Source organism: Vidua macroura, chromosome 8, assembly GCF_024509145.1.
Source record: "Vidua macroura isolate BioBank_ID:100142 chromosome 8, ASM2450914v1, whole genome shotgun sequence".
In the NCBI taxonomy this organism is placed as follows: domain Eukaryota; kingdom Metazoa; phylum Chordata; class Aves; order Passeriformes; family Viduidae; genus Vidua; species Vidua macroura.
The window spans coordinates 17,276,910-17,303,349 of NC_071578.1; the positions used below are offsets into that span (position 1 = coordinate 17,276,910).

At 41.4% G+C, this 26,440-nt stretch overlaps 2 protein-coding genes across 3 annotated transcripts; one reads left to right on the forward strand and one right to left on the reverse strand.

Annotated features, from left to right (window-relative positions):
- Positions 1–1,185: 1,185 nt before the first annotated feature.
- ANKRD22 (ankyrin repeat domain 22) lies at positions 1,186–11,507 on the forward strand. 2 transcript variants are annotated; one of them, XM_053983608.1, is made up of 6 exons: positions 1,186–1,339; positions 7,274–7,465; positions 8,224–8,331; positions 8,649–8,726; positions 9,569–9,667; positions 10,422–11,507. In XM_053983608.1, the coding sequence occupies exons 1-6, from the start codon at positions 1,319–1,321 to the stop codon at positions 10,497–10,499; spliced, it is 576 nt and encodes a 191-aa protein (XP_053839583.1). In that variant the 5' UTR covers positions 1,186–1,318; the 3' UTR covers positions 10,500–11,507. The 2 variants fall into 2 exon arrangements, with proteins under 2 accessions (XP_053839583.1, XP_053839582.1); XM_053983607.1 differs by lacking the exon at positions 1,186–1,339 and having other exon boundaries at positions 7,214–7,465.
- Positions 11,508–12,373: 866 nt separating this feature from the next.
- Positions 12,374–25,390, reverse strand: LOC128810614 (lysosomal acid lipase/cholesteryl ester hydrolase-like). Its single transcript, XM_053983626.1, has 10 exons — positions 25,311–25,390; positions 21,937–22,075; positions 20,540–20,654; positions 19,293–19,491; positions 18,569–18,678; positions 16,942–17,078; positions 16,215–16,355; positions 15,010–15,081; positions 14,037–14,105; positions 12,374–13,060 (listed from the first exon to the last, which is right to left on the reverse strand). Exons 2-10 carry the CDS (start codon positions 22,066–22,068, stop codon positions 12,827–12,829), a joined length of 1,209 nt encoding a protein of 402 aa, XP_053839601.1. The 5' UTR covers positions 22,069–22,075; positions 25,311–25,390; the 3' UTR covers positions 12,374–12,826.
- Positions 25,391–26,440: the final 1,050 nt, after the last annotated feature.

Genomic DNA, 26,440 nt, shown 5'->3' on the forward strand with positions numbered 1-26,440 from the left:
TTCTGTCAACAGGTTGTAGTTTATAAATTCCAAAAAGCAGGTCAATAGATGTGGGAGGATGTGAATATCTTAGGATCTTGATGTGAAGAAGATCTTGATGAAATACTGGTGAGGAAGACCTTTTCAGCTTTGAGGTGTTACTCACTCTTCCATGTCCTTGGTCCAACGTCATATTCACCACATTCTTGGAGATCAGTTTGTTGTAAGGATCCCACTGAGTCTGTCACAGGTAGGTTTTATGTCTGTGTCTGTTACATGGCAGCCTAACTTTCTTCTGATAAACAGCCACTGAAAGGGTTAAACTGGTGCCAGCAAAAGAACACTACAGCCAGTGATGTTGTACTACTTTAATTTGAGAAGGCTGGAGATAGAATAAGAAATTTGGTAGGTCCTCCACCTCGCTGAGAATAAATATGAAAATTATTTGGAAATAGAAGTTCTCAAATGTAAGGCAGAGGGCTTGGATTGAAGATGCATGCTTACATGCAAATGTTTTAAAACTTTTTTAAAATTTTGCTTGAAATACACGAAACTATATTTAAAACTACATTTAAACTATAAAGGGAAAAGATGTTTTTGAGGTGAATGCAGAAATTTGAAATACACATGCCTTGCTCAGAAAGACTGAGTATAGTAGAGAAATGCTATCAGCATCTTATCCTCAGGGCCATCAGCAATAATTCTCTTCCCAATTAGCATATAAAATTATTAGGTTAAACATGAATCATATTCATTGGTTGGGCTGGGCTAGAAGGAGAAGACTGAGCAAAAGTGATGAAAGTGGCCGGCCTGTTTAATTAAAGAGTGAGAAGCTAATTATACTGGGAGTTTTCATTAAAGGTGCGGGATTTAGTTGCTTCCCTTTTCCTGACAGGCATTTGAAGTATTCTTGCAGAAGGTTTGGAATATGTTTTTATTTTTGGAATGCTCTCTATTCTTTTCACTCCTCCATTTCTTTACTCGTGAAACTTTCTTCCCTTCTCTGTCCCTTTTCTCCTCGACCTGTTCTGCTACTTTCCTTTTTAGGTAACTGGAGGATGTTATTGCAAAAATGACAAAGGAAAATGCTTCTGTGTTGTAACTTGTTCCGTCAGTCTCCCATAAGCTGCTGTTCTCACGTTTACCTCCCTGGGTTGGGTTTCTGAAGGCAATTGTTTTATGCTACTAAGTAGAAAGCACTGAGCGGAAGCATAGCTTAAGAAAAAGTGATACTTTTAAGTTAACTATTAACCAGATTCAAACAAGCTCAAGCACATTTCAAGTGAGGGTAACTTGCTGGGCAGTTGAACAAGAAGGAACTCCAGAGTGAAGAATAGGCATGGGGATACTCTATTCAGAGGTACGTGACCATTTTCTGCAGTTACTGCCGCTGTTGAAGGTATGGATATTCACTGGACTTGGTTTGTTCCCTTCACAGCCTCCCATACACAGGCTTGTAGAGATCTAGAAGTTTTTTTTCCCCTTTGGAAATGTTTTCCTTTGTCTATTACAAGCCGTCAGTAGTATTGTTTATAGAAGCAAAGAAAATGCAATAACCGGCGTAATTATCGTGGCTTCACAAAGTATGTGTTCAACATTTTCTGTTCTGTGTTGAGATCAAAATGATTCTGTACGTGGTGCAAGCAGCAAACAGCTTTGCAAAAAAGCAGACAACTCCTTGGCTTACACTGATACAGATAATAAAGTTAATGCCCAAGAAAGCCTCCCACTCCTCTCATATTGTTTTAGGAAGGAAATTATTTTTTTATCTTATCTTTATGGGTTAGTCCCCAAACTACAGTTCATTTAACATTTTCCTGTACTTTAGCATAAATTCTACTTAAACGTATTCTGTTACAAATTTCCCATTTGGACGTGTGGGAACAAATGAGGGTTTTGGTCCTTTGTGACTGTGAAAAGAGTGCGCTGCACTGTGTTTGTGTTTCTGGAGGTAGCATTACATAGCTGTTGCTTTTAAAGGCTATGTTTTTATGCTGAAAGCCACCCTTTTATTTTCAAAAAGCTATTCAATGAAATCAAGGATCTTCTCTTCTTTCAGTATTATCAGGAACCTGAATCTGTGCATTCATAAGGTGATCGGCTGAATAAACTGTAGCTTATTCTGAAAGGATTTCTTGCCTCTCTCCAGATCTACTGCTCTGAGATAGTAGTGCAGTGGAAATCAGTGTAGTCTAGCTTAATTACACAGGTTTTTAAAGAATGTTCAAATGCTGTCCATGTTTTTTCATGCTTATTAGTTAATATTTTCATATAAATTCATTTTCTCTCCTTAAACATTTTGAGATACTGTTTTCTGGGTAAATTATGGTTCATTTATACAGGATAGAAAGCTAGGGAACTGAAAATAAAGAGTTGTAAGTTGCCTTTTCTGAGAAGCATGTATTGGATATTAGTGTATTCCTCAGCATCCTAAACATAATTTAGACTTTCCTGTAAAGTTCATAGCATGCTTTTCAGTATAATTTTAGTTCAAAGGAAGAGGCTATGGATTGATTCAGAGTATTTTGATATTACAAAATGTCTTCCTTTTTTTCTAAACAGTTGCAAAGAGTTGATGCAATTTAGGCAATCCCCTGGAGTTCTAAAGGAGGAAGCAATTATAAACTGAAATTGCTCTCCAAGTTGCAAGACAGGCTTTACCTTCACCTCCTCTCTATTGGTTGAGTGCTTTGTCCTTCATACTGTGCCTTTAACCTTTACTTGTGTGGTAGAACTTGCTAAATAGCTGGAGGTTTATCACTAGCTCATCAAAGCTAAGCAGAGTGTGATGCAAGAAACTCTGAAAACATCAGACAGGTTCAGATGTGGTGGTTCATCTAGATTTGTGTACACTACTATGAACTAGTATCAATCATGTTCCACAATTGATTAAAAAAAAATCAAAAAATTGGTTCTATAACTGCCCTTCCTGATAGTGCAAGTGTTATTGCTTTTCTTGTACCACTTATTTGTGATCTTGTACTGAGTGCTCTCAGCCATGAAAACCCTTGCATGTCCTGTGAGTACTTCTCACCTTTCCTGAAGCCATAATATCTACTGAACAACTAAACTCTGGTCTGAAGGGCTTGCAGAAGACGTATTGTAGAAAGTGAGATTTTAAACACTGAATTATTGGCATATCTAATCTTCAAACTCTACTTTCCATTCTCCAGTGTCTGCCCACTGCTTTTTTTCAACTGGGCAGACTGTGCTGTAGTTCATGGTTAGCCCTGGTGTTATGGCTGGGAAAAGGCACCTCTGGTGAGGGTGAAAGGAGTGTTTGGGATTGTGATTCTGTTTTCTTCCCTTCCTTCCATTGTACATTTTGTGCAGAGTCACACTGTCAGGTTCATCCTGTGTACCTTGTCTGAATGCTGGGTGGTGCTGCAGGAGTGTGAATGAGAGCAGAGGGAAGGGCTTTGCTGCCAGATCTTTCAGAGAGGCCCTCTCCTCCTGTTTGCCTAAGCTGGAATTGTGGATCCTACTCCCCCTCCCTTCAGACCTGAGCCCGTGTCTGTATGGGGTGCAGTGTTTGTTGTGCCAGTGCTGGGTCTGCCCTGCTGCTTCAGGGAGCTGGGCCAGGTCTGTTGTGAGATCCCTGGGATTTATAAATGATGTGGTGTGGGCAAGGGAAGCCATTCTGTGTCTTGGACTGCAAATGTCCCCTGATGTTGAGATCTCACTGGTGCTTTCGTCAGAATTTGTAGTTGTGGGAGCACTTCTCTTCTCACACATCCACAAAGGAGACTCCACAGACATGTCCATGCTCCAGTTGCCAGTGCATCTCTGGGAACAAGGGAAGCTGCAGGGGCTCTCCTGGCTGTCCTCCACTGCCATCAGACTTCTCTTGTTGTTGTCCTGCTCCTCGCCACAGCTGAGCATGAGCCCAAGACATGAACTGTGGATTCTTTGGGTATAGCTTGCCCCTGGCATGTGAAGCTCAGGTACTCTGAGTACTATCCCATAGGTTTGTTTCTCTCTTGTGTGTGATGAGTGGATAACAATAACATAGCAACAATAATAACCATAACAGAAATACGAAACTGGCTGTGTCACTACTGAGGAAATCTTCTAACACTGTAGAAAACAGTGAGATTTTCCAGTCTCTTATCCTCCAGGCTTTTCTATAGACTTAAAAGAAATATGTTTTCTTGTGTTTTGGATGGAACCTACTGTTTGTACCTAACACTGTTCTAACTCCATACTTGCCCTCCCTGCTGATCCTCCAGATAGGTGCTGTCTATCTGTTTGTAAGGAATTGTATTACTGTCTCATGGGCAAACTTTGGGGAATAGTTTAAAACAGTCTTAAGCACAGTTAGTCCTCCTTTAGATAGGGTTTCCAGAGTGACAACCCAAAAATAGTGAGAGGTGGAAAAGAGATTTGTGGCTGAGGCTTCACAACCACAGAAATCCTGGCATATGCTCAAGCCCCAGCCTGGGGCCAGGCAGTTTTTGTGGCCAATCTGTTGCTAATGGAAGCTTGTTTTGTTACTTTACTCTGCTTATGAATACAAATCTCTTTCCAATTTTCATGCTAAATTTCTTGGTCAGATGTATCACCTTTTTTACCGTGTTCCTTGAAATTAATTGGTCTCCTTTACCACTGACCCTTTAATTTATTTTGGAACACTAGGGACAGTGCTGCCTCTCCCTAGCCCAGCTAAGCAAATCAACCTTTCTTCAGGCTCTTCGTATTCCTCAGTTGTAGAGATGTTTCATGTTCCTGCCATGGTCTGATCTCATTTTAGGACCCAAATGACAAGAAGTCTACACACCATCCCAGTAAAGTGTCTTCTATAACAACTCTTTCTGTGAGAGACACTAGCTAATATAGCATTTGCCTTTCTTGGACAAGTGGCTGATTGCCAACTATTTGTAATTTTTCTTATCTTTATACTTCTCTATCACATTTTTTTTTCTGAATCCTTATTGTTAGTGGTATCAATATAATAAATTTATAGTTGTTGATACTGTTTGTTCCTTTACTTAAATATTCTGCTATGATATTTGCTTTTCTATCCATGGAAAAGTCAATTTGAGAGGTATATTAAAAGTTTGGTCTGTGAGACTTTTCACCTTTCTTTGACTAAAAGGTATTTTCAATACTACAAACCAGCAGAGTGGGCCTCAAAAAAATCCCATACAAATGGCAAAAAAAGTTTGCGTTCCTTCATTGTTGTTGTTTTTTTGGTTTTTTTTTTTTTTTTTTTTGGTTTTTTGGCTTTTTGTTGTTTTTTTTTTTTTTTTACATATGAATGGAACATGTTAATGCAGACAGTATAATTTCTACAAAGTACCCCCACTCCAGGGGAATAATAAGGATTGAAAATACATCCTTACTTTACATCATACTTTAAATACATCAGTTTCTCAGGTATTAGTTGCTGGAATGGATGAGAACTGCTCCCTTACATTCTCTGTGCCCTGGATGTTTTCTGAGAACAGCTGGTTTCAGTAGGTGAAAGAGCATGTGTGACTTGTGTGTGCTGGGCTCTGTGCATGACTTCAGCCCCAAATAATGTGGTCTCTCAGGGAGTGGTCTGTGTGCCATCATTGTTCATGGCTCTAGAACTGAGTTCAGCAGTAGTGCAAGGTTTAGAAAAAGATCCCATGGATCAAAGAGAGCATCAGTCAGAAATGCCTTGGGTTTAATCACCTAGCAAGTAAAAGTCTTGGAGGCAGTACAGAAAGAAAAGCAGAATATATCCTTGAGCTGCTGAATGAGCAAAACCAGCCTAGAAAGGAACAAATTTATATGGTAAATGACTGGGATTTGAACAGATGTTCAACCAAAGAGCAAACCTCCTGCATCTTTAAATAAGTAAAGCAATACCTAAAAAAAAGAGTGATAGGGAAATCAGAGGTGCAGACAGACTCCACAGGATCTTCTCTTTCCTGGACATGACACCAACATTACAGAGAGCAAGGTTCTAGAGAAAACCGATCTTTTAGATGGCACCTGTGTGCAAATCACATCAAAAGGGGTTTGAAAGAGGCTTTACTCTTCAAAATCATTAAACCAGTTCTTGTTCTGGTGAAATGCAAAATGCCAAATTGTATAGTAGGCTTCTATGCAAATGCAGACAGATGTGCAAGTTTAAAATATGGCATGTGTTTGTAGATTTTTGACTGATATAATAGAAACAAAACAAGAAGTGGTGCAAGGTCTGGTAGGCATGTAAATACTTCCTTTGGAAATAAATCACTTCTCTTACACAGCTGTCCATAAAACTAAGCAGTAATTATGCTGGAGATAAGCCTGTGTTGTAGATCAAAGTTTGGCTGAAAATTGTAAATAAGGTGCATATTTTTAAGGCAGGAAGGTGTGGGGGTAGAGGGGAGGACAGAGAGGAGGGAACAATCTGGAGGAGTGAGGAAGGAGCTCAGATTTCAGGACTAGATCTTTTTCATGTAGAGCACTTAGTGAAAAAAAGGAGCATGGAGAGGAAGAACTACAGCTAATATTTAAAGAAAATTTCTATTTTAGAAAAGGTTGGGTGAAATCCTCAGTATCAAAGAAAAGAAAGACTTATTCTGTTTTTCACTGGAGAACTCAAACGCTACAGTCTGCCCCACTTCTAAATGTTAGTTTCTGCCTGTATTAGGCTGTTAGAAACTTGAAGTATTCCTGCCCTTCTCAGTTTCTCCTTAGTCTGAATTTTTACTACTGGAGAGGGAAGGAATTGCAGTTTAGGTCAAGGATGTGTAGAAATTGTGAGTGAAAAGCTGACCAGCAAGCAGTTCTCAAAAGCCAAGCAGGATCTGACCTGTGGGCACCCTGGCATGTACTTTTTTAGGTATTTCAAGGTGTAGAAAAGAAACTTTGGTGGGTGCTTGGTTTTTCAACTTTCACGTGAAATGTGGTTCTCTTCTGGGAACGGATGAGTCAGGAGTGGTTCATTCTGCTCAGCCAAAGGGAAAGCCTGAGGTAAACTCAGGCACGTGGGCTTGTCCCTGCTTGCTGCTTAATACAGTGACCAACTCCTGTGAGAATGGAAGCCGGTTTGGGTTTTTTTTTCCCTAATGTCTGCAAATAAACAGGATTTATTTCCTGAATTATAGAAATAGCATCCAAAATGAACAGAAAATCCAATCCACTGTGCAAAGGCTGTGACTTTGGGGCTGAGAGCTGTGTAGCAGCTGCAGAAATGTCTCCTACCACCATCTTCTGGAAGGCACCAAGAACTACAGCCTCTGTCAAGTGTTCTAGGGTGTGTGAGCAGTAAGCCAGAATGGGAAGTATGGATGTCTTAGTGAAACACGTGCTGATGAATATTGTCTTCTCACTTCAGCCCATCTGTCAGGCAGCTTATAACAACGATTTCAATAAAGTTCATCTCCTTTTGGAGCGCAACAGCAACTGTTTGAATGTCCAGGACAGCTTCCTTGGAGACACCCCCTTAATTTGTGCATGTAGACAAGGAAACAACAGGATAGTTAACTATCTTCTTGGGAAACATGCTGATGTCAACCTCAGAAATAAGGTAAGTGGCTACTGACTCTTCCTTGTTCTTTCAGATTCTTGGAGTGCCAGTGGGGACACTGGCAAGCACAGACAAACATCAAGTTTGTTTCCTACTGAGGATATGTGGAGAAACAGGTGGAACTAAAAGGCTTCTCTGCTTATTTTAGGGCCATGTGTCCAGCTCCATTTCGAAAACCTGTAGCATGTTTAACACTGTAGCACAAAACTTTGCAGACCTGCCCTTTAGTTGCTTTGGTATATTCAGTTTTCAAAGATTTTTTAAAGCTCTGTTCTCAATAGGAGTCTGTGGTGGTTTTTACTACTTTCCTGTTTTTCTCTGATGTCCCAGAAGAGATGTCCTAAGGTCTCACATATCCTTGCTTCAGTAGCCAGCACCTCTGTAAGAAGAGGGGCTGTGGTGATTCCTCCTGCTGATTCACCTTGCTGTGTGGCAGCAACAGCCACATGTGAGATACCCACTCTCTCCTTTAAATTTCTGCAGCCAGGTCCAAGTTTGCCAACACACACATGGAATCCTTTGGATCCCACATCCTCCTTGCATGTGTAATCCAATTTCCATGACCCTCTATGTGTTAAATGTGCTTTTACTTGAAGGAAGCAAGATGCATGTGTCTATTTCTGCTTGAAAAACTCAGGAGATTTCCTATTAGATAGTCCAAGAGAAAGCTTGTGGAATTTAAAATTATCTACTCTAGTCAATATTAAACAGAGTGGGTTCACTGAATCTGGTGCTAATCAGAGCTGCTTTGTGTTTAGAAGGACCGCACTTGCCTCCATTATGCTGTGAGGAAACGGTTCACCTTCCTTGACTATGTGCTCATCATAATCCTCATGCCAGTTATGCTCATTGGATACCTGCTCATGGTGAGTCTGGATGGAAGCAAGAATGACCCTGTATCTTTCCCTTGCCATTTTTCATGGCAGTGTTTCAGGCCAGGAACCTCTAGAGAATATGGACTGCTTTCTTAAAGCAAGACTGAATGTGTACAACAGAAGGAGCAGGGATTCTGCTGTGGCTGTAACTGGTGAAGGAACAGATTTGTATTACTGCATCAGTCTGACATTTCCAGAGACTATGCCTCTTTTTGGGAAAGAACCCTATGGTATTTAGCACAAATATACTTAAGACTATGTGCAGATTAACTGTTTTACTGTGTTACTCTTTCCCTTGCACCAAACAGGTCTCAAAGATGAAACAGAATGAATACCTGGTCAAGATGTTGCTTAGAGCTGGAGTTGATGTGAATGCTACAGACTCTGTAAGTGGGTTTATACAAATGCAAATGTGGCTCACATGCAGGAAACAATACTAAAAACAGCCAACAGAACCTTCTAGCAGCATAGCTGGGGTAGGAGCATCAGGGACTGAACTGACTAATGTACCAGGAGGATTCAGTGTTTCTGCTTGACACTTAGGCAATAGATGTATAGTGTATACAGAAATAATTCCCCACTGATCAACTAATCCTCCCTTTCTGATCAATGCCCTCATAAGAGAATCCAGGCAAGCTGGGCTCAGGTACTTATGTATTAAATACCCAATTCTGTAAAGATTCTAGTGATATAAGCATCTGAGTTTATCAGCATTTATAAGATTTTAAACTGGAACAGGTTTGTGGGCTAGAGAAGACCCTGTGTCTTCTCTTGGTCTTCAGAGTATGCTGATCTGCCATATACAGAATTATGTACCCAGTAGCCTACTTGGGTGAGGTAAAGAGCTCCTCTTCTCTAAGGCAGAAAAGGAGAAACACCAATTTTATCAGCAAAGAAATTCTAAAATACTGAAGTGCAAGCAATCAGTATTGTTTAAAATGTAGTTTCTGAGATCAAGCTCATGTGATCCCCTGAAATGATTCGCTTCCTGCTAATGTATCAAACCTGTTTTAGCAGTTGCATCCCAGGGAAGGAATTAATTATTTTTGTTCCTGTTTCTCTCATGGTAATGTAATTGTTTTACTGTGTAGTGTATTGTGACAGGAAATGGTATGTGTGTTTTGCATCCAGCTGTTAAGGAGAATCTGATAGGCTACAGGTAGTCCTACTTAGCTAAGTTCTACTAAAGAAGTCATAGAAATAAAATTAATCTGCTGTTTCCCTTCAGTCTGGCAGCACAGCCCTTCACTATGCTTGTGAAATGAAAAACCAGGCAGTCATTCCTCTACTGCTTGAAGCTCATGCAGACACTTCTGTAAAGAATCAGGTAAGAAGGTGAAGCTGATAAATGTATTTGCTTATCATGGTGGTCAAGCAGTAAGTACATTGTAGGCCTTAGCTGGTGCACAGCAGTTGAAAGAAAAGGCTGCATAGCTTCCTGGCAGCCAATTTGTTTCCTGGTTGGTATGAAACTTTTATTCCATTGGCTTTTTTGACTAGAGCAGCTTTAAAGTATGAATTCTTCACTGCTGGATTTCTACCAGTAAAAGCTGCCTGCATGTCCCCTGGCTTAGCACATCTCTTAGCTATCTTTATGTTGCCTCTTCTTACCTCAGAGCTACTCTACAGTTGTTCCTGAGATGTAGGCTGCAGGGCAGGGATAAAAGTCTACCTAGGTGGTTTTTGTTCTGTTGGGCACCCTTCTTCTGAGAGGCTAAGTCAAGCTGCTTCTGTCACCAGAACAGCTCAAGTGTTTCCCAAATCAAAATTGACCTGGGAGTATCTGCACTACTGAGTTGAGGTGAACTGTGTATTACCTATGTTGCTCTTGAAATCAAATCTTACCTGAGCTCCATACATTTGGATATTACTCCCAGGAAACAATGGAAAGGCTTTCCCTACTGTAGGGGAGGTCTCTGTTCCCTTCTTCAGCCAGAGCAGTATTAGGCCCAGCATGTCCTGAAACCTTTATTTTAGAGCAGAAGTGACAGGGGACCCTACACAGGTGGCAAAGTTAGGAAATCTCGTTGTATGTGACCCATATCTGTCATATTGCAATGTATTTTATGTGTTTCTTTCAGGATGGGGAGACTCCCTTAGATATAGCAAGAAGATTACAGTTCCACAACATTGAAAACATGATAAGAAAAGATTCTTAGCCATCAAGGATTCTCAAACATGCAGAAAATTACCTCATCTGACAACCCACGTTTCACAACAGCGGAAGTCCTGCAGAGGGCGAGGGATGACCCTTGATAAAGACTCAGTCCACATCCATCCATTCCTTGCTGCAGACTTGGACAGTTTTGTGTGAGATTCGTCAGTACCCCAAGGCCATGAAGTTCATTTTATTTTACTAAGCCATGAATTACTACAATAGTGTAGTAGTGTTCAAAACATTGCCCTTTCCATCTGCTTAATCAGTTTTATTACTTGACTTCTGCAGACTGTGGATTTTGAAAGCTAGCCATTAAATATCTGGAAGCCTAAACATTGCATATCATGGTTGGCAGCCAATGCAAAAATAAAATGTCTTTTAGAGTGTGTGTTACTTGTTCCATAGGGAAACTAAACAATATGCTACAGCAGTTCTAAAAGGTCTGGTACCCTTCGTCTTAGTATTTATCTTCCTACAATGGGAGGGGCTGGGAAAACAGATCTCTCAGTTGAGCCCTTCCTACAATTTTCACATACCTTAATTCTCACTGTGTTGCTACAAGGGATCTTGTAGGATAGGACTATCTTCTTTTGTTTTCATCTAAGAAATGGCAAAAAGAGATTCAGTGCATTGCTGGAGACCATAAAACAAATCAATTCCCAAATCACTTTAATGCATTAAGAAAGAGTAAAGAAAATATGTTTGGCTCAGTAGAGAAACAGGTCTCTTGACTACCTTTCCAATATAAACAGTGTACTAAAGAAAAAAAGGAGTCAATAAATGAAATGCTGTTGATGGAAACCAGATGTGTCATTCCCATGGGACTAGACAGGATAGCATGATGTACAGAGTGATGCATGCAGGAGGGGATAATACCAATCATAATAATAATATATCCACGAGTCTTCTCTTGCATAAGTGAAGGCAAAAGAAAACCTGCAGTAATAAGCAATGTATTAAAGTGGTCCAGTGCTTTGTGATTTAATAATGCAGCAATAAAGGGGAAACTTCTTTCATACACTGCTGTGTTGTGCCTCCTTGGTCTAATGGATCTTTATTTTTGTTGACAATTTTGGCCTGTTCCTGTAAGCTGTCAGAAGTGCAGTACAGCATTGCTAATGGGTGCTACAGTAGGTGTGTGGATAACCTAGTGTACTTTTCCTGGGTTGCAAAGACATCAGTGTCACTAATGTATTGTATGTCAACTCCAACTCCAAAGGGTCTTGGATGGAAAAGCTGAGCTTGAGGCTGCAGCCAGAAACACTCCATGAAATAAAGCTCCTTGTTGGAGCCTGTAATAATGAACATTTTGTGTGCAGTCTGGGGACAGACACTCCACATCAGCTTGTAGGTGAGAAGAGGGGAGGCACTTGCATGAATTATGAAGACAACATCTCTTAGGGCTGATGGCCAGAAGGGGCATCCAACTACTTTGCCATTTTTTAGGAACTGCTTGAATGAAGAATGGCCCAGACACAGAGCTGTGTAAAAGTGAATGCTGGCAGCTGACAGCTGTGTAAAAGTGAACGCTGACAGCTTTCATGGCCAGTGTGAAGAATAATTCATAGGGTGGAAGCTGTATTGCCTGGAGTGCACCTTGCTGGATGGGTCTACATCTCCTTATTCCACAGCTGCCATCTGCGGTCTTTGAAACTATGAGGGGTTCAAGGTGTGTGAACAAACATTTGGGTGATTTGTAGGCATGGGAGGCAGAGGAATACTTCAATGAATTTTTTTGAGGTGGGATTCCTTGGTATTTTGTAGTCATCTATTATCTGCTCAGTTTCTTGTGCTTGGAGATCTCTTGGTTGTGTTTACATTAAGGGGTAATTTGAGGAGGGAAAACAAAAAAGACAGGTTCTCTGTCAAGAGGATCAACAATTTAATTTAAACAAAATTGTTCATTTAAACAGAGAAATGATCAAATCACACTTTTGGGTCTCCATAGGAAGACAAAAATTGGGAATGAGAATGCCTCAATTGTGTAAATAAGATCTATCTGAAAACAACAGAATTTAGGCTTAGGAAAATTAGTCTTGTAGAAATAAAAAAATTTGAAATTCAGTGATCCCTGCAGTATATACTCAAATATATTCATGTTTTCAGCTTTCTTTCTTATATAGCTCAGACTTCTCAGGAAGCCAGCAGTCACAGTAACACCATGGAAAAACTCAAATTATGAGGAAAACAAGAAATAAATAAGAACAAATAAATACCCATAGAAGTATCCATTATGTGTGCCTGTGTGTTTACCTCTTCCCCACATACCACCCTTATTGCCAAATAGAAATTTTGGAGGTTTTTATAATCAACACTCTGCTCATGGTTTCAAAAATATTTTCTTAATAATTCAATGATTTTCAGATACATTTTTTCAGTTGCATCAAGGCCCCAGATGAAATCAAGATGTCCCCATGCAGGAAAATTCTCATGGTAAATGAGATTAGTAATCCGAGAAAGCAGCCTTGCCATGTCTGTTGGGTCTGCAAATGTGTCCTGTCCACCACTCCAAACAGCAATTGGTGTCTTTATCTCCTCTATCTTGTACTCAGGAGGAGCAGTCTGTAAGACAGGGAGGAGACCTGAGTGAATGCTGCTGTATGAAAGTTGTGTTTAGAGAGAGGTTTCTGTGCAAGCACCTCTCTTTGTCTTTTGCTTCTGCACTGCCCACAGTAAAACCATAGGGATGAAGGCCACCCTCTTATTGCTCATTGCCCTAACCCCATTCCCTGCCTATGGAATGACCCATCCTAATCCTGTTCTTTCTATAAAGCATGGCTAAGGGTTGTCTTGCAGTTTGGTCCTGGCTTATGCTCTTCAGAGGTGTGGCCATGGAATGACCAGTGTCAGTATTCATAAGTCAAGGACTGTGGAGATTTTTCCTGTGTGTATTCAGGGTGAGGCAATCTATAAGTTTTTTGGGGTGCACGGAGTGCAACTTTGAATCTTAGTTTTCATGCTTGGAACTGAAGTAGAAAGGAAATAATTTGGTCATTCATGATTTCACCCTAGAAAATTTCTGAGTGTGTGAGATAGAAGTGACTGATTGCAGCTCTGGAGCCTTTCTGTTTGTGAAAAACAGCATTTTGGTACAGCACGGGATAGTGCAAGTCAAATGTGCTGGTTAAAAGTGAAATGGTTGCCAGTTCACTGGAAAGGTCACTGGAGCTGTGAGATCCATTTCCTCTCTTAAACAAAAGGCAGGCTTTGAAGATTTTTGGGCAAGTAAAGAGCTCCGTACTCACCCAGTCCTAGGACTTGGGTGTGGTTCTTATTCATTTTTGGAATGACATGTAAGTTGACGTGTCATTGAGCACATCCCAGCATCAGTAGGGGAAACAAAATGAACTTCTGTTAATTGTCTGTAAGGGTCTATCTCCGCCTTGTTTGTGAATAGACTTTTACACTTGCGTGTGATTCAGCTGAAACATTATCTCTCCCCCTTGTTAGTACTCACAGGTGCTAAAATTTGAATTTTTCTATTACTAGTTTCACCAAGACTCAAGGGTAAGTTCTGAGGGAGTCCATTTTGCCTTACCTGGTTGTATTTCTTCATGTTTTCCTTAGAGCCATAGTCATAAGCTTGAAACCGATCTGTATGTGCTAGCTGTTAAAAGAACAGACAAATTAAAAGATATGAGAGACTAAGGAGTAGAGTGCAGAGGGTAATTCCTGCCTGTGAATTAAGTCAAGGCTCAGGTAGTGGACTGTGTTACTCCCACACCTTCCTCTGGTTGCAGGCTTTCAGGGTGCTGAGGATAGATCACAGGGTAAGTGGTATCCTTGCCTTTTCTCTTGCCAACTTTCTGTCCAGATCCACCCTCAGTATGTTTTGTTACTTAAATTTTTGTTTTACTACCTTAGGTAACTACAGTTGGGGTCACTGTTTGTCATGCAGAGTTGGGTCCAGTTGTCACATGGAAAGAGAACCTGAATGTCCATAATGTGCCAGGGCTTTTACAGGTCTTGTGTAATATGCCTTGCAGGACTGGTGAGTGAATACCTGGAGTTATTTGTTTGTTTTGGTAATTTAATTTTTTTGCACAAACATGACAAGTAATTTCACTTGTGAGTGGTAATAAAGGGTGAGAGAAACCCAGTGTCTGTCAGTTTAGAAAATCTTTGATTCCAGGATTTAAATAGCTGGATATGTGCTAAAAATCTGCCTGGTGCATTGTCTTTGCTGTTCTATCTTCCTGTTATCTGTGTTTGCTTTGCATCCACTTGATTTCATTAGAGGTTGGCAAAATAGACCATAGAGTCACTAGCTGTTCATGGTTTGTGTCCATTTCCTGCCTAGTTGTATCCTGTGGGACTGACTGTGGGAATCTTTGTCTTCAGGAGCACATCTATATTCTAGACCATATTAAATGTGCAGGTGCTCATGGCAGTAGGTGAGAAGGTATGATGGTCAGTTTCCCAAATCCAAAGCCTCTGGATTTCCCTGTAGGCTGTCAGTTGCATAAAAAGCAGTAGTAAGAGATTGTTTACATGTCAGTGCACAATTATACCTGTCGCCAATGAAAAATGTTGTGTGCTGATGTTCCAGCTGGGGAATGTCCTACGTACGTATCTACTCGACTCTGGAGAGAAAGCAGAAATTTTATAGAGACAGAGATCCAGTGCTGTGACAGAATAAAACTGTGAAGAGAGTTTCTATTAAAGAAGTCAGCTTACAAAACATTTTTTATAATTCTGTTAGGGAGGTGTCCCAGTTCCATCTCCCTGGATTATTCTTCAGCTATGTTATCTTGCTCTGAGAACCACCTAAGTGACTTAAGCAAGGCAAGAAATATCCTTCATAGTTCAGCTCTGCAACTCAAAAGCTGCAATTGATTTTGATTTGAACCTTTGAGTCTAACTGCTTTCCCATATATGCTTTTAAAAAGGATTATAGATGAAAAAAATGGGCCCAGTTGTTACAGACACTGCAGTAATAAACATTATACAGGCCAGCTTCTGCATACTTTGGCCACTGTAAAGGGGATTGGCACCACAGCATCCAAGTACTGGCAAGCAGAGGGAAAACTCTGCTGTCTCTCCTGTCCCCTCTGACTGATGCACAAGTGTTTGTGAATCCCACTCTAGGTGTGCTGCACTCCTCAGCACAGTGGAAGGGCTTTCTGTAGCTCTACACCTTGTGGATTGAGCTGTTGAGCCCAGTTCTAAGGTCAACAAAACCAGGAAAATGCCCCTTACAGTGGTTCTTTGGGACCAAGTTTTTGGTGCAAATAGTCTGAAAATTAGGAAGAAGAGGAGGTTTTTCTCCTGTCTTTTACCTTGTTCAGAGTGTTCAGAGGACCCCAGTGTCTATATGCTAAGGAAGGGAACTGTCAGCTGTATTGGCATGAAGTCTGACTCCATCACTCTTTGTCTCTTTTTTAAAGAACATCTATGTGTGACAAAAATCTGGTTGGCTTAGCCCCAAAAGGGGGTACATCCTGACATGTGCAGTACAGCTCCAGTCTGAACTCAGTTCTTTCCTTCTGCCATTGGAATGTGCCTAGCTGTTGGTCCCACCCATCGGTAGCCCTAGCCATGCTGCCACTGCTGACAGTACACCTCATCCTGGCGTTCCCTCGGTCTGCTGAGAACTACATTGTGGTTTGTGGACGTTTACACGCGTGACAGTAACTAGACAAGGATATAGTGCACAAGTGCAACTGCCAAAATCCCTTTAGTTTTGCTCTGAGTAGGTGTTATTGCATATACTTACTGCATTGATATTTTTTACACTGCCTCCAGCTATGTAACAGAGAACATGGGCACAAAACTTATCCAGGCTTGTACAGAACTGTGTCACAGGTCCTTTCAGAAACTCGATCTGGTGTGCAGCTCCTTTGCAGCCAAACACTAACTGAGGGAAAGGAAAAGTGCAACACTTTTTTTTCTTGTTACAGAAGAATTTAATGCAGAAAATTGTTGCTAATAGCCTAGCCTTCATAACACAATATTCAAAGAGTGCTGGAACAGCTTACCCTCACAGTACCCCTTAAAACACCCTCTTCCCCACAACGTATCATTTATTGTTCCTCCTTCATATTACTATCAGCAATCCTCAAGCAAGCTATCCTTCCATTTCTAGTGTGCTGACCCTAATGCCTACTCATTTTTAAATAAGTCCTAGAGATTGTCATGTCTGTTATTGCAGTTCTGGTTTAACTCCTCCTGCATGAAGCTAGCAAAATTTTAGTTAAACAGCAGGAATCCTAAAATAGGACAGAGTTTCACAAGTGTCCTTCTTCACTGGGAGCTGCTGCTACAAGCTCTATATCCTAAGTATTTTCACCACAGGGTTTGGGAACAGTTTTTTCAAGAGCACTCAGTTCATCCCAAGCTCAGTGTCAGCACGTCACTTGTTTGGGAACACTTGACCTCAGGCTGAGGGAACCCTGTGAAGATTAGTCAGGCATTGGACCTCTTAGAAGGAAAAAATGACATACCCTGAGCAGTGGTTCAGGAAGATTTGTTAACTTAACCAGAGGGCTTGTAGCATGTGGGCATGCGGTTACTGGGCCCAGAGCAAAGAACACTTTCACCCGTTTAGCCAGCTCAGGGTATGTATAAAATGCTATGAAGCCTGCAAACACAGAAGAGACAGCCTGAGTTAGTGAAGATATCCACAGACAAATTAAATACATGAACAGCAGATAGCAAACAAGACATCATAGTAGATTTGCAGCCCACTGTCTGTTGTTCGTGTTTGTGCTGCACGTTTTACTTAAGGAAAGTGTTGAAGCGAAATCCTGAAACTAATTTTATTTGGAGGTAAGTTCATTTTAAGGTTTAAAGCATGTCTGGGCATTGTCTTTATCAGAACTGTTTTTATAGGCAACATGTCGGTTAGGTTTTGAAGATATTATTAAATTCCCTCTAAAGTTCATGAAACTCTCATACAAAAAGAGTTTTTTGAATTAAAGTCTCTAAAGATCGATACATGTTTATACTCTTATGAAACTATAGAATAATTAGCTGAATACTGGGAGCTTTGAGTATTTTCAACTGATTGCTTGCATCACAGGCAGATGAAAAAAGCCTAGATACTTGGTTTGTTTTGCCGTGAGGGTACTTAAATACTCTTATGAGAGGCAAAAAAAAAAAGAGAAAAGGTCAGAATTTGTGACAATATATGATTTTTCCACAATTCCTTCTCTTTTTATCTGGGTGGTTTACACTAATAACTGGCAGCGGCTCCTTTCTAATCAATGCCCATTCATGGATCTTACACATAAATCATAACCATCAAGAACTTTCAATTAAAGAAAAAAGAAAGTTAGCATTTAGAGGCCATGAAATGAGTAATGACAAAGGCTGGACCTAAGAGAAAACAAACTATTAATGTTTCTGCTTTCCTGATTTTTGGTCTCTGACACTATGCTTTTAAACAGCAGTGTGGCCAGTTATAGCCAGTCATGAACTACAACTGAAATGGTAAGATTGAAACTATGTCATGACTTAGTAATTTTAAGGTTATTTTTCCTTGCCTTTGAGCAATTTGATTTAAAGAAATGTATTCATTTAAATTATGTATTATAGGGGCTGTTTTATCTTTTTAGTTTTTCCATCCTGTTCACAGGAACAGGCTCCCCAGGGCAGTGGTCACAGCACCAATTCTGCCATAGTTCGAGAAGTGTTTGAACAATGCTCTTAGGCACATTGGGGCTAGCTTGGGCAGGGCCAGGAGTTGGACTTCAATGATCCTATGTCCCTTCCAGCTCAGGATATTCTAGGATTCTAATTTTCTGTCTTAATACAAAAGAACTTCATAAAAATGCCCATTGCTGAGAAAAATACCTACAGCAGTACAAGAAGTACCCAGTAAATTACTGCTGTCTGTAATTATTGAAAAAGTTGAACTATCACTGCATCTTCTATTAAGTTTATTTGCTTCTTAAGGGTAACCAAAGCTGATTTTAGAAAAGTTTTTCATATTTTCCAAATCTCAACACAGAAAAATCTCAATGTTTTTCTAACTCTCTACAAACAAGAAAAACAACAGAATTAGTGTGGAGAGTCAACTACTGATCAAATAGGAACACAAATGGTTTCCAGTAATTCTCCTGACATTACCTGCAGTTGACCCTTCAGAGTGACCAATATAGTAAACATCCTTCTGTCCAGTTTTATTCATGATGAAGTTCAGCTCTGCTGGAATATCATATTTACCCATTTCATTGAAGCTGTGGGGAGAAACACAAAAAGCTGGCAGACAATTTGACTATCCCAGCGTGAGTTACTGACTGTCAGTTTTGTTCATTGCACCAAGCAGGACCCGTTGAAGGAGGAGGTTGCACACTGTGTCTGCATCCTTGCTTGAGCTGGGGAAGTGCAGAGGGGTGCAGCTGTGCAGCCTGGCTGCCTGACACCTTGGGCTCTGTGTGGATGAGGTGCCAGTTTCACCTGACAGCTGCAGCCCTTGGGGAACTGAATTTAATCAGTGCTTTCACCTGCATGGGCTACAAAACATTTCCCTCTTGGCTGAATTCAACTGTGAGAGATGAGATTTCTAGACAAGGCTGCTCAGCGTGTTCCAGATGAGGTTCTTGCTCTCCCTCTCACAGTACAGTCTCCCTTTTCCTCAGCATCCCATTTCATTTCCCAGTCTCTGAAATCTCTTTCCCAGCCAATGTTCCCAACTCTGGGTAGTAGTGAGCATCCATCTTTGTCTGGTTCTTTACTCTCCTGGGTCGGTGTAGGTCCTGATCTGATGCTGGTTTAGGTAAAGGCCATCAGGCTGAAGCTATCTAGTCCCCTTGGAGTATCTATGTTGAGTCTTTGTCTCTCTACTGAGTACCTGAACTGCCAGAACTCCTTCTGGCAGGGCTTAAGGGTCTTGTGTTTTAAAGACCAGGTGTTCCCTCTGCTGTTTCCCAACCAGACATCATAGCCAGCATCTGCGAGCACGAAGCCCAAGCTGTTGTTGGGCAGGTTGGAAATCCAGTGAGTAGCATCTCCTAGAAAAGCATGTTGCAGGAATACTGCAGGCCTTTGCCCTGAAAAAGATTAAAATATACTTTTATTGTAACAACAATTAATGTGTATTTAATATTGGAGTGCAGAGTTCAGTTTGTGAGAGGTTTCCTTCTTCTAGAATCTCAGAGGAGAACTATACATAGATATTGGTTTGAGAAGCCTGAAGGATTTTTTCTATGCAAGCAGGAACCATTTAATGACATTTCATAAGCATTTTACTACAGGTCTGGCAAATAATGAATTTACTGAGGATGCCTGTCCTACTTCCTCTTGCCCTGGAAAGCCAGCTTACAGCCCCTACGCTGAAATCATCTACCCAAGGGTGAAAATTGCTGAAGGCACAATGGTGTATGGAAAAGAAAGAAAAATTAATCCAAAGAAGGAAATCGACACTTCAGTAACCACTGAGCAGGGCTGAGAGGCCCCTGATCTAACTTGGCTAGCCTTATTTTGAGAGTCAGGCTAGTCCAAATGATCTCCAAAGGAGATGCAGTTAGGGGAAGGCATCCAAATAAATCATTCTATAATACTAACAAAGACTAATAATCAAAGTGACAGTACCCAGGGTACCACAAATTCCAGCTAGAAATTTTTGTTCAATTCAGAAAATGTGATGAAACTGATGAAATGCATTTGCTTTTCACTGACAACCTGATTTTTTTCCTCCTTCCTTAAGAATATCTCTGTTCTTCAGAAGCCTGGGAATTATTCATATGCCTAACCTCAAGGGCTTTGTTGTCAGACTACTATTTTATGTGTATATGATTTAAGTTGCTAAGGCAAAACCTCCTCAAATCCTGTTTACCAGCCTACCTGCCAGACCATTTGAGGGAAGAAAACCTCCAACCCTTGGATGTAACAAAATTATTAGGAAAGTCTGAAATAAGGACAGAGACACTGAATGTGTGGACTTCAGATAGGTTCAGGATTCGAGTCACATTTCTGACGAGGTGCTCTTGTGGAGCTGGAAAGGTATAGAACATGCCAGTGCAGGGGAAAAGGGGAAGGATGGGGAATCCATCTAAGAGTTGGCTCTCAGACCTTCCTTGTGTTCTGTAACTGGCACACCTGTATTTTGGTCATTCCTCCCAGCAGGAATTCTGTAAACAGCAAGAATGTATCCATCCTCTGTTGTAACTTCATAGTCCTCACTGGGGTATCCATGATATCTGATAATTTCACTCTGTGGAAAGCCAAAGGAGAGTTTGTTAAATGTGTCAGTTGTCCTGCTCTAGAGCCTAACCAAGATGAGCAGTGCAGATGTGGGATGTGCTATGATGGTAGAGCAAGGCCCCAGCCACAGGGACCATGCCTGAGAATAAACATTACAGGTCTTGTAAAAAAGATGAAGCAAAGTCCTCTTCAGACCTGTTTAGATGGTGGTTGTCTGGTACCTATCCCCCTATTATGGGACAAAGCAGAACTGTGCTGAATGACCAACTCCCTTCTGAGAAGTAGTTTGTTATGTTATGCAAGTCTTACACAGATTGTACCTTTCTACAGATTAAATATGCAGCCATATCTGTATAGGACAATGCCAATAGCTGTGGGGATGGTCCATAATGAATCCCTTCTTGGCAAAGTGTGGTTAGGCAAGTCATGCAGGCAGAGCAAACAAGGGTGGAGTCAAAGGAACTAATGGGACCACCTACACCTAATTTTGCATGTACTCTGAGGAAATCTTTGGTGACTCATGGCAAGGCATCTTTGATTAGTTTGCATTGTGAGAATCTGAGGAAGGGGTTCAACCTCCCTTACCAATGTTCTGAGCAAACAGTTTGTTATGGAAGGGCAGGCTTTTGCTTCACTTAAGCCTCTGCCTCCATTGCAAAGGAATTTTTCTCTGTGGCAGCCCAGACTGGATAAAAAAATCAAGGTTTCTTCCAGGCTAGTGCTGGAAGGTTCCTTGTTCTCTTGCCAGGTTTGCATTCCTCCCGTTATGCAGTAGCCTGAAATACCAACACCTGTTGAAAGCTGACTGCAAACAGGTATCATGAGCCATGACACAGCTCCACATTTATCATATATCTGTTGGGCTTCACCCTAAATGCAGACAGCAAAGTCTGTTGTTCAGTTTAGTATGGACTGGAGCAGTAGTCTGTGCTCTGTCCACAGCCCAGGGCTGAGTCTGGCCACTGGGATCAAAATTACGTAGTGTGGATCTCCAGTGCCCCTCAGGAGGTTCTGGGGAGCTGCCTAGCCTTGGAAGCAAAGGTAGCAGCCAGCAGTCCCCACTGCAGTGCTACATGTCTGTCCTCATGCAACGAGCAAGAGGCACATCTGTCCCCAGCAAGTTCAGAGCCAGCCCTCATGGTGGGAGTGGCCCCAAGGCAGTGGTTTTGGAAACAGCAGGCTGGGAAAACAGGAGATGCAGAAGGGGCTCTTCTTAGCTTTCCTGACAAGGACTGTTAGTTATGCAACTGGCAGAGCAGCTTTAGAAAAGGAAAGAAGATGACCCAACTTACAACATTCATGAAACATTCCGGGTTGCGACTCTTCTTGCAGCGGCTTGTGTCAACACCTGCAGTGGAGGCTGCTGTGAATCCTGCTGAAAAGGAAATTCCTTGGGAGCAGAGCAGCACGAGGAGGCACCACATCTTGGGGCTGTGTGAAGAGCACATGCAGGGGTGTTTGTGTTAGGAAGTGGTGTGGTATTCCACAGGAAGACCCAAGAGTCTCCTGAAGGTTGCCTAAGAACTGTTCCCCAAGGGCTGCCAGAGTAAGAACCTGTGAGCACCTGAGATGACCATCACCCAGCTTGTCTACCTTTATCTGTCTCCACCCTTCTGCCAGCAGGAGAGGTGAAGGGAGAAGAAAGCACTGTTTGTTTCCTGTCTCCTCAGGAATGAGGTGAAAGAGGTTCAGGATGGGCTCTCTTTAAGCTTGCCCTCTCTTCCTCTGGGACTGAATGCTATTCTTGTGTTCTCAGTGGTGTGCTGGGGGGAGGAACCTGATAATGAAGCTCATGAAGGGACCAGGAGTAATTCAGGCACTCTGTGAAGAGATTTAATGGATGTTGGGCAACATGCTTGCACGTTCAGTGCCAGTTTGTGCTTCCCTCATAGGGTGATGTGCCCCAGAACAAAATCAAGTTCTGTTTGAAATCAGTTGCTCTGAGAATAAGGAGCAAACAAGGTGACTATGTGTGGCTCCCCAGAATTCCCATGAGTCAGTTCCTAGTCAGCGTTACCTTTTGGCCACCAGGCAAGCAGCCGTGAGGAGTGAGCAATAGATCCTGAGACTGCCTTTGTGCTGCCAAGGGCCTGTCTCCATTACCTCTTAGAAATGGTTGTCTATGGTGCAAATCTTGTATTGGTCATGGGGAAGTGAGACCTTGCCCTTTCCTGGGATGATGGATGGTTCGAGATTAGCATTTCTGAATAGAAATTACAGAGTGCAGTCAACCTAGTACCAGTTTATGCCAACTCCATGTAAAATAGATATGCTTCCAGGATTTAGTCTTTATTTTCTAGAACTCAGATCAATGAGTGCAGGTACACTGCTCTCTCTGAACTTCCCAGACTGTTTTTCAATAAGATAATTTTGACACAACCATCTCTTAGAAAAGAGAAGAACACATTCTGTGACCTAGATAGTTACTGAGTGTGGGATTATAGGTTAAATCTGTGTGGAAAGCAAGAGCTCACACATTCAGTGCTCCTTGCTTCTTCATTCTGAAGAACTGCACAAAAAAGATTGGTCCATGAAGCTCAGTACTGTGCTTATGTATTCAGGAAAAGCCACATCATACATCATACCTCAAATTTTTGTTTTATGCTGTACTTTAATGTGTGAGGAGAGAATGATGCCTGTGAAGAGAAGAGTAGTAGTCATTCTGCATGTGTATAAAAAACATAAAGATCAGGCAGGAGACCTAAATGTTAAATTTAGAATCCATGGGACTTAATGCAGTGTAAGTCTTCAGGTGATCACAGCATCTTGTAAGAATGCCTCCCCAGTAGTGGCTGGGGACACCACTGCTCTTGCAGGCTGGGCTTCCTCAGAAGAGGACACATTTCTATGACCATGGTGTATTTGTGTCCACCATCCTGTCCATCCTTTAACTGACTTTTGATGTAATTGTTAAATATCTGCCAAGTCCAGCACTGAGATACAAGCCTGTGCAGTGATGGGGGTCTCAGCAGTTCCTGAGGACTGTTTGTTAGGGGAGGACAGGGAATGCCACAGGGTTCAGCCTTGCTGGGGGGAAGGCAGGCAAAGGCAGCTGGTGTCATGTTCAGGAGCAGCCAGCAAGAGACTGTCAGCATTTCAGAGTCCATGTAGCTTCACAGTAGCCATAGCAAACATGGTTTGTGAGTGAATTTCATAGGAGACCTTCCTATCTTAAAGTTTTTGTTAGAAAGTTAAGCAGGCTCAGGAGACAAGTCTTTTGGAACGAGACATTAGACATGGAGAATGCAATTTGTAATGATGAACAGAGGTTCTCATGTAGCCACATGTTTCTTGAGTCTGCTTCTAGCATAAGACATCTGTTGTGACAAGATATGATGCTCTGTGAAGTTTATTTGTACTCAGGAATGTTCAATATCAAGATCAAGAGAAAATAAGGAAGTATTCCCCATCAAATAATGGGGAAGAAGAACAGAATTTGTGGGATGAGAGAGAGGTAAACAAGGAAAATATGTTTTGACTTTTAGTGATCTTCAATTTGACCTTTAAATTTGACTGAACAAACTTAAAGAAGTCAAACCTCATGAGTCATCAAACAATTTAAATGAGGCAGCATTTGGAAACACACAGAATTTTAAATTTGGCATAAAACCACACTTCATTAAATTCCCTTTGTATATCAAATACTTCTTAATTTTTTTGTCAAAACAGGAAGCCTCACAACTATATACTCAGGCAGCGCAGCACTCTGTTTTGCTTTCTGCTGTTTTACTCTGTTCTGTGGAGCAAAACATACCTGCCACTCCCTGCACTGGGAATCTCAATTTGGCAAGGAAAAGTTCTGCTAATTTCTCAGCTTGTTTTCACATCACTACCAAAATTAGTTGAGGCAATGCAGAGGCTTAATTATTCCTCTTATTAAGGTAAACTTTCCTCAATGAACTCTGTGATCATCTGGCTTAGCTGGCATAGCTTATGGACTTCCAGATATTCATCTTTTACTCAGATGCAGGGGCCCAAGTAGCCTCAACCTTGGCAGTCCACTGCTCCCTTAAACTCTAGGAATAAAGACACGAGATGCGAACAGCTGTTTTCATCTAGTGAGACGAAGTCATACGTAACTATTGAGCATGGTAAACTATCATAAAAGAATATGCTTAGATCGAAAAAATATCAGAGAGAGAAATGCCTTTGAAAGTTCCTCTATGTACTTTGAAGATTTAGTGAAGCTAAGACGCAAGCCATTCTACATTTTTTCCTTTTATCCTTGTGCCTTAAGCAGTCTAAATTTACTTCATAGAAGCTGTAAGGCATACGCACACCAACCAGAAGAGCAACTGTGACTAAATATGCATGAGAATTTGCTGCCTTACTCACTAAGAAAACGTACACTCACATTATACAGAAGGAACAGGAGGTCCAGATCACACGTTGTTGCAATACTTGCACATTCATTCCCTTGTTCTCAGAGGGAAGAAAACAAGTAGGAAGAAAATTAAATAGTTTCTCTTTTTCTCCCTTTTGTGCAGGTCAAATTTCTTTGTCTTCTAGTTTAAGCAGAGGAGCACTTCAGTGCATAGCAATAGACTTACAGATGAGAGAGGAAAAACACTGCTTACTTTTACAAGCAACTGCACAAAAGCAAGCATCTTTATGGAGACAGGAAACAGAGGAAGAGACCATGAGTATGTATGTACAAGTAACTTACCTCTGCTTTGACTGCCTTGCTTCTGTCTTCTGCTACAGTCACTGGTCCGTCTCCACCAACAGACTGATTCACTGGCAGAAACCTGCGCCGATAAAAGGAAGTCAAAACAAAATGAGCACTTCAGGGAAGCAGCTGTGAGTGTTATGAGCTGGCAACACGTATTGCAGAGCGTGTTTGAGTGCTGATTTGGCAGTATTTCAGAAGTGGGGAAATCTTTGTGATGAAAAAGATGATCTGGTTTAATTCACCACCCCAAAATGCACCACGGAGCAGGCAAGTGTAGAGACTACCTATAAATCAGTGGTTAGTATGTTTAGCTGGGACCTGAGTGTTGCAGCTCACCGGGGCTGTGGCAGACCTTGATCGGTACTGTTGCCCAACTGAGAGGCTGCTTCAAATGTAATCTTTTAAGATGAAAAGGAGGAAGTGTCCAGCTTTTCTCAACACAGTGTCTCCAGAACACTGTCTCTGGTGTTGCTTTTGGTTTATGTTAACTTTAACATTGCAGACTGACCTAAATCTGTTTTCCAGTGAGCAGCACAACTCATGAAACCCACCTTATTCTGCATTAATCACACTCCAGTGCTAAAGAAGGCTTGAAAACGTGTAACCTTTTTCCCAGTGAGGGAACAAACAAGGGTTCTTGTTTATCCTAAGCCATTTTCATCACCTCTGAAAACATGGTATCTGGAGATCTTTGCTTAACGGCTGAATTAGCTGTAGTCAGCCAGAGGGCTCAGTCCTCACTGAGATTGGCTCGATGACCATGGGCAGAAGGACTTGTTCCATGTCCTTGGGCAGCTGGGCTATAAACTAAATAGAATCCTCCTACATGAGAATCAACCTGTTCAGCCAATTAACTCACAAGTGTCTTATCAAGGAGAACTCGAGTTTCATCATGGACTGATGAGCATTTAGAAGAGCACCAGATAAAAGGGATGTGTTCTTGGGAACACCATTGCATAGTATGATGCCTTTGACTACTGGGGGAAGGAAAGGAGTGAAACAAGAGGATGTTGGTGACAGCACAGTAACAGTTCTGCTTTACATACAAAGTAAAGAACATTGTTTGGGATAGTGGGAAAGGTAGTTTGATAATTTCTCAGTGAAAAGCATTATAACTTGACTTC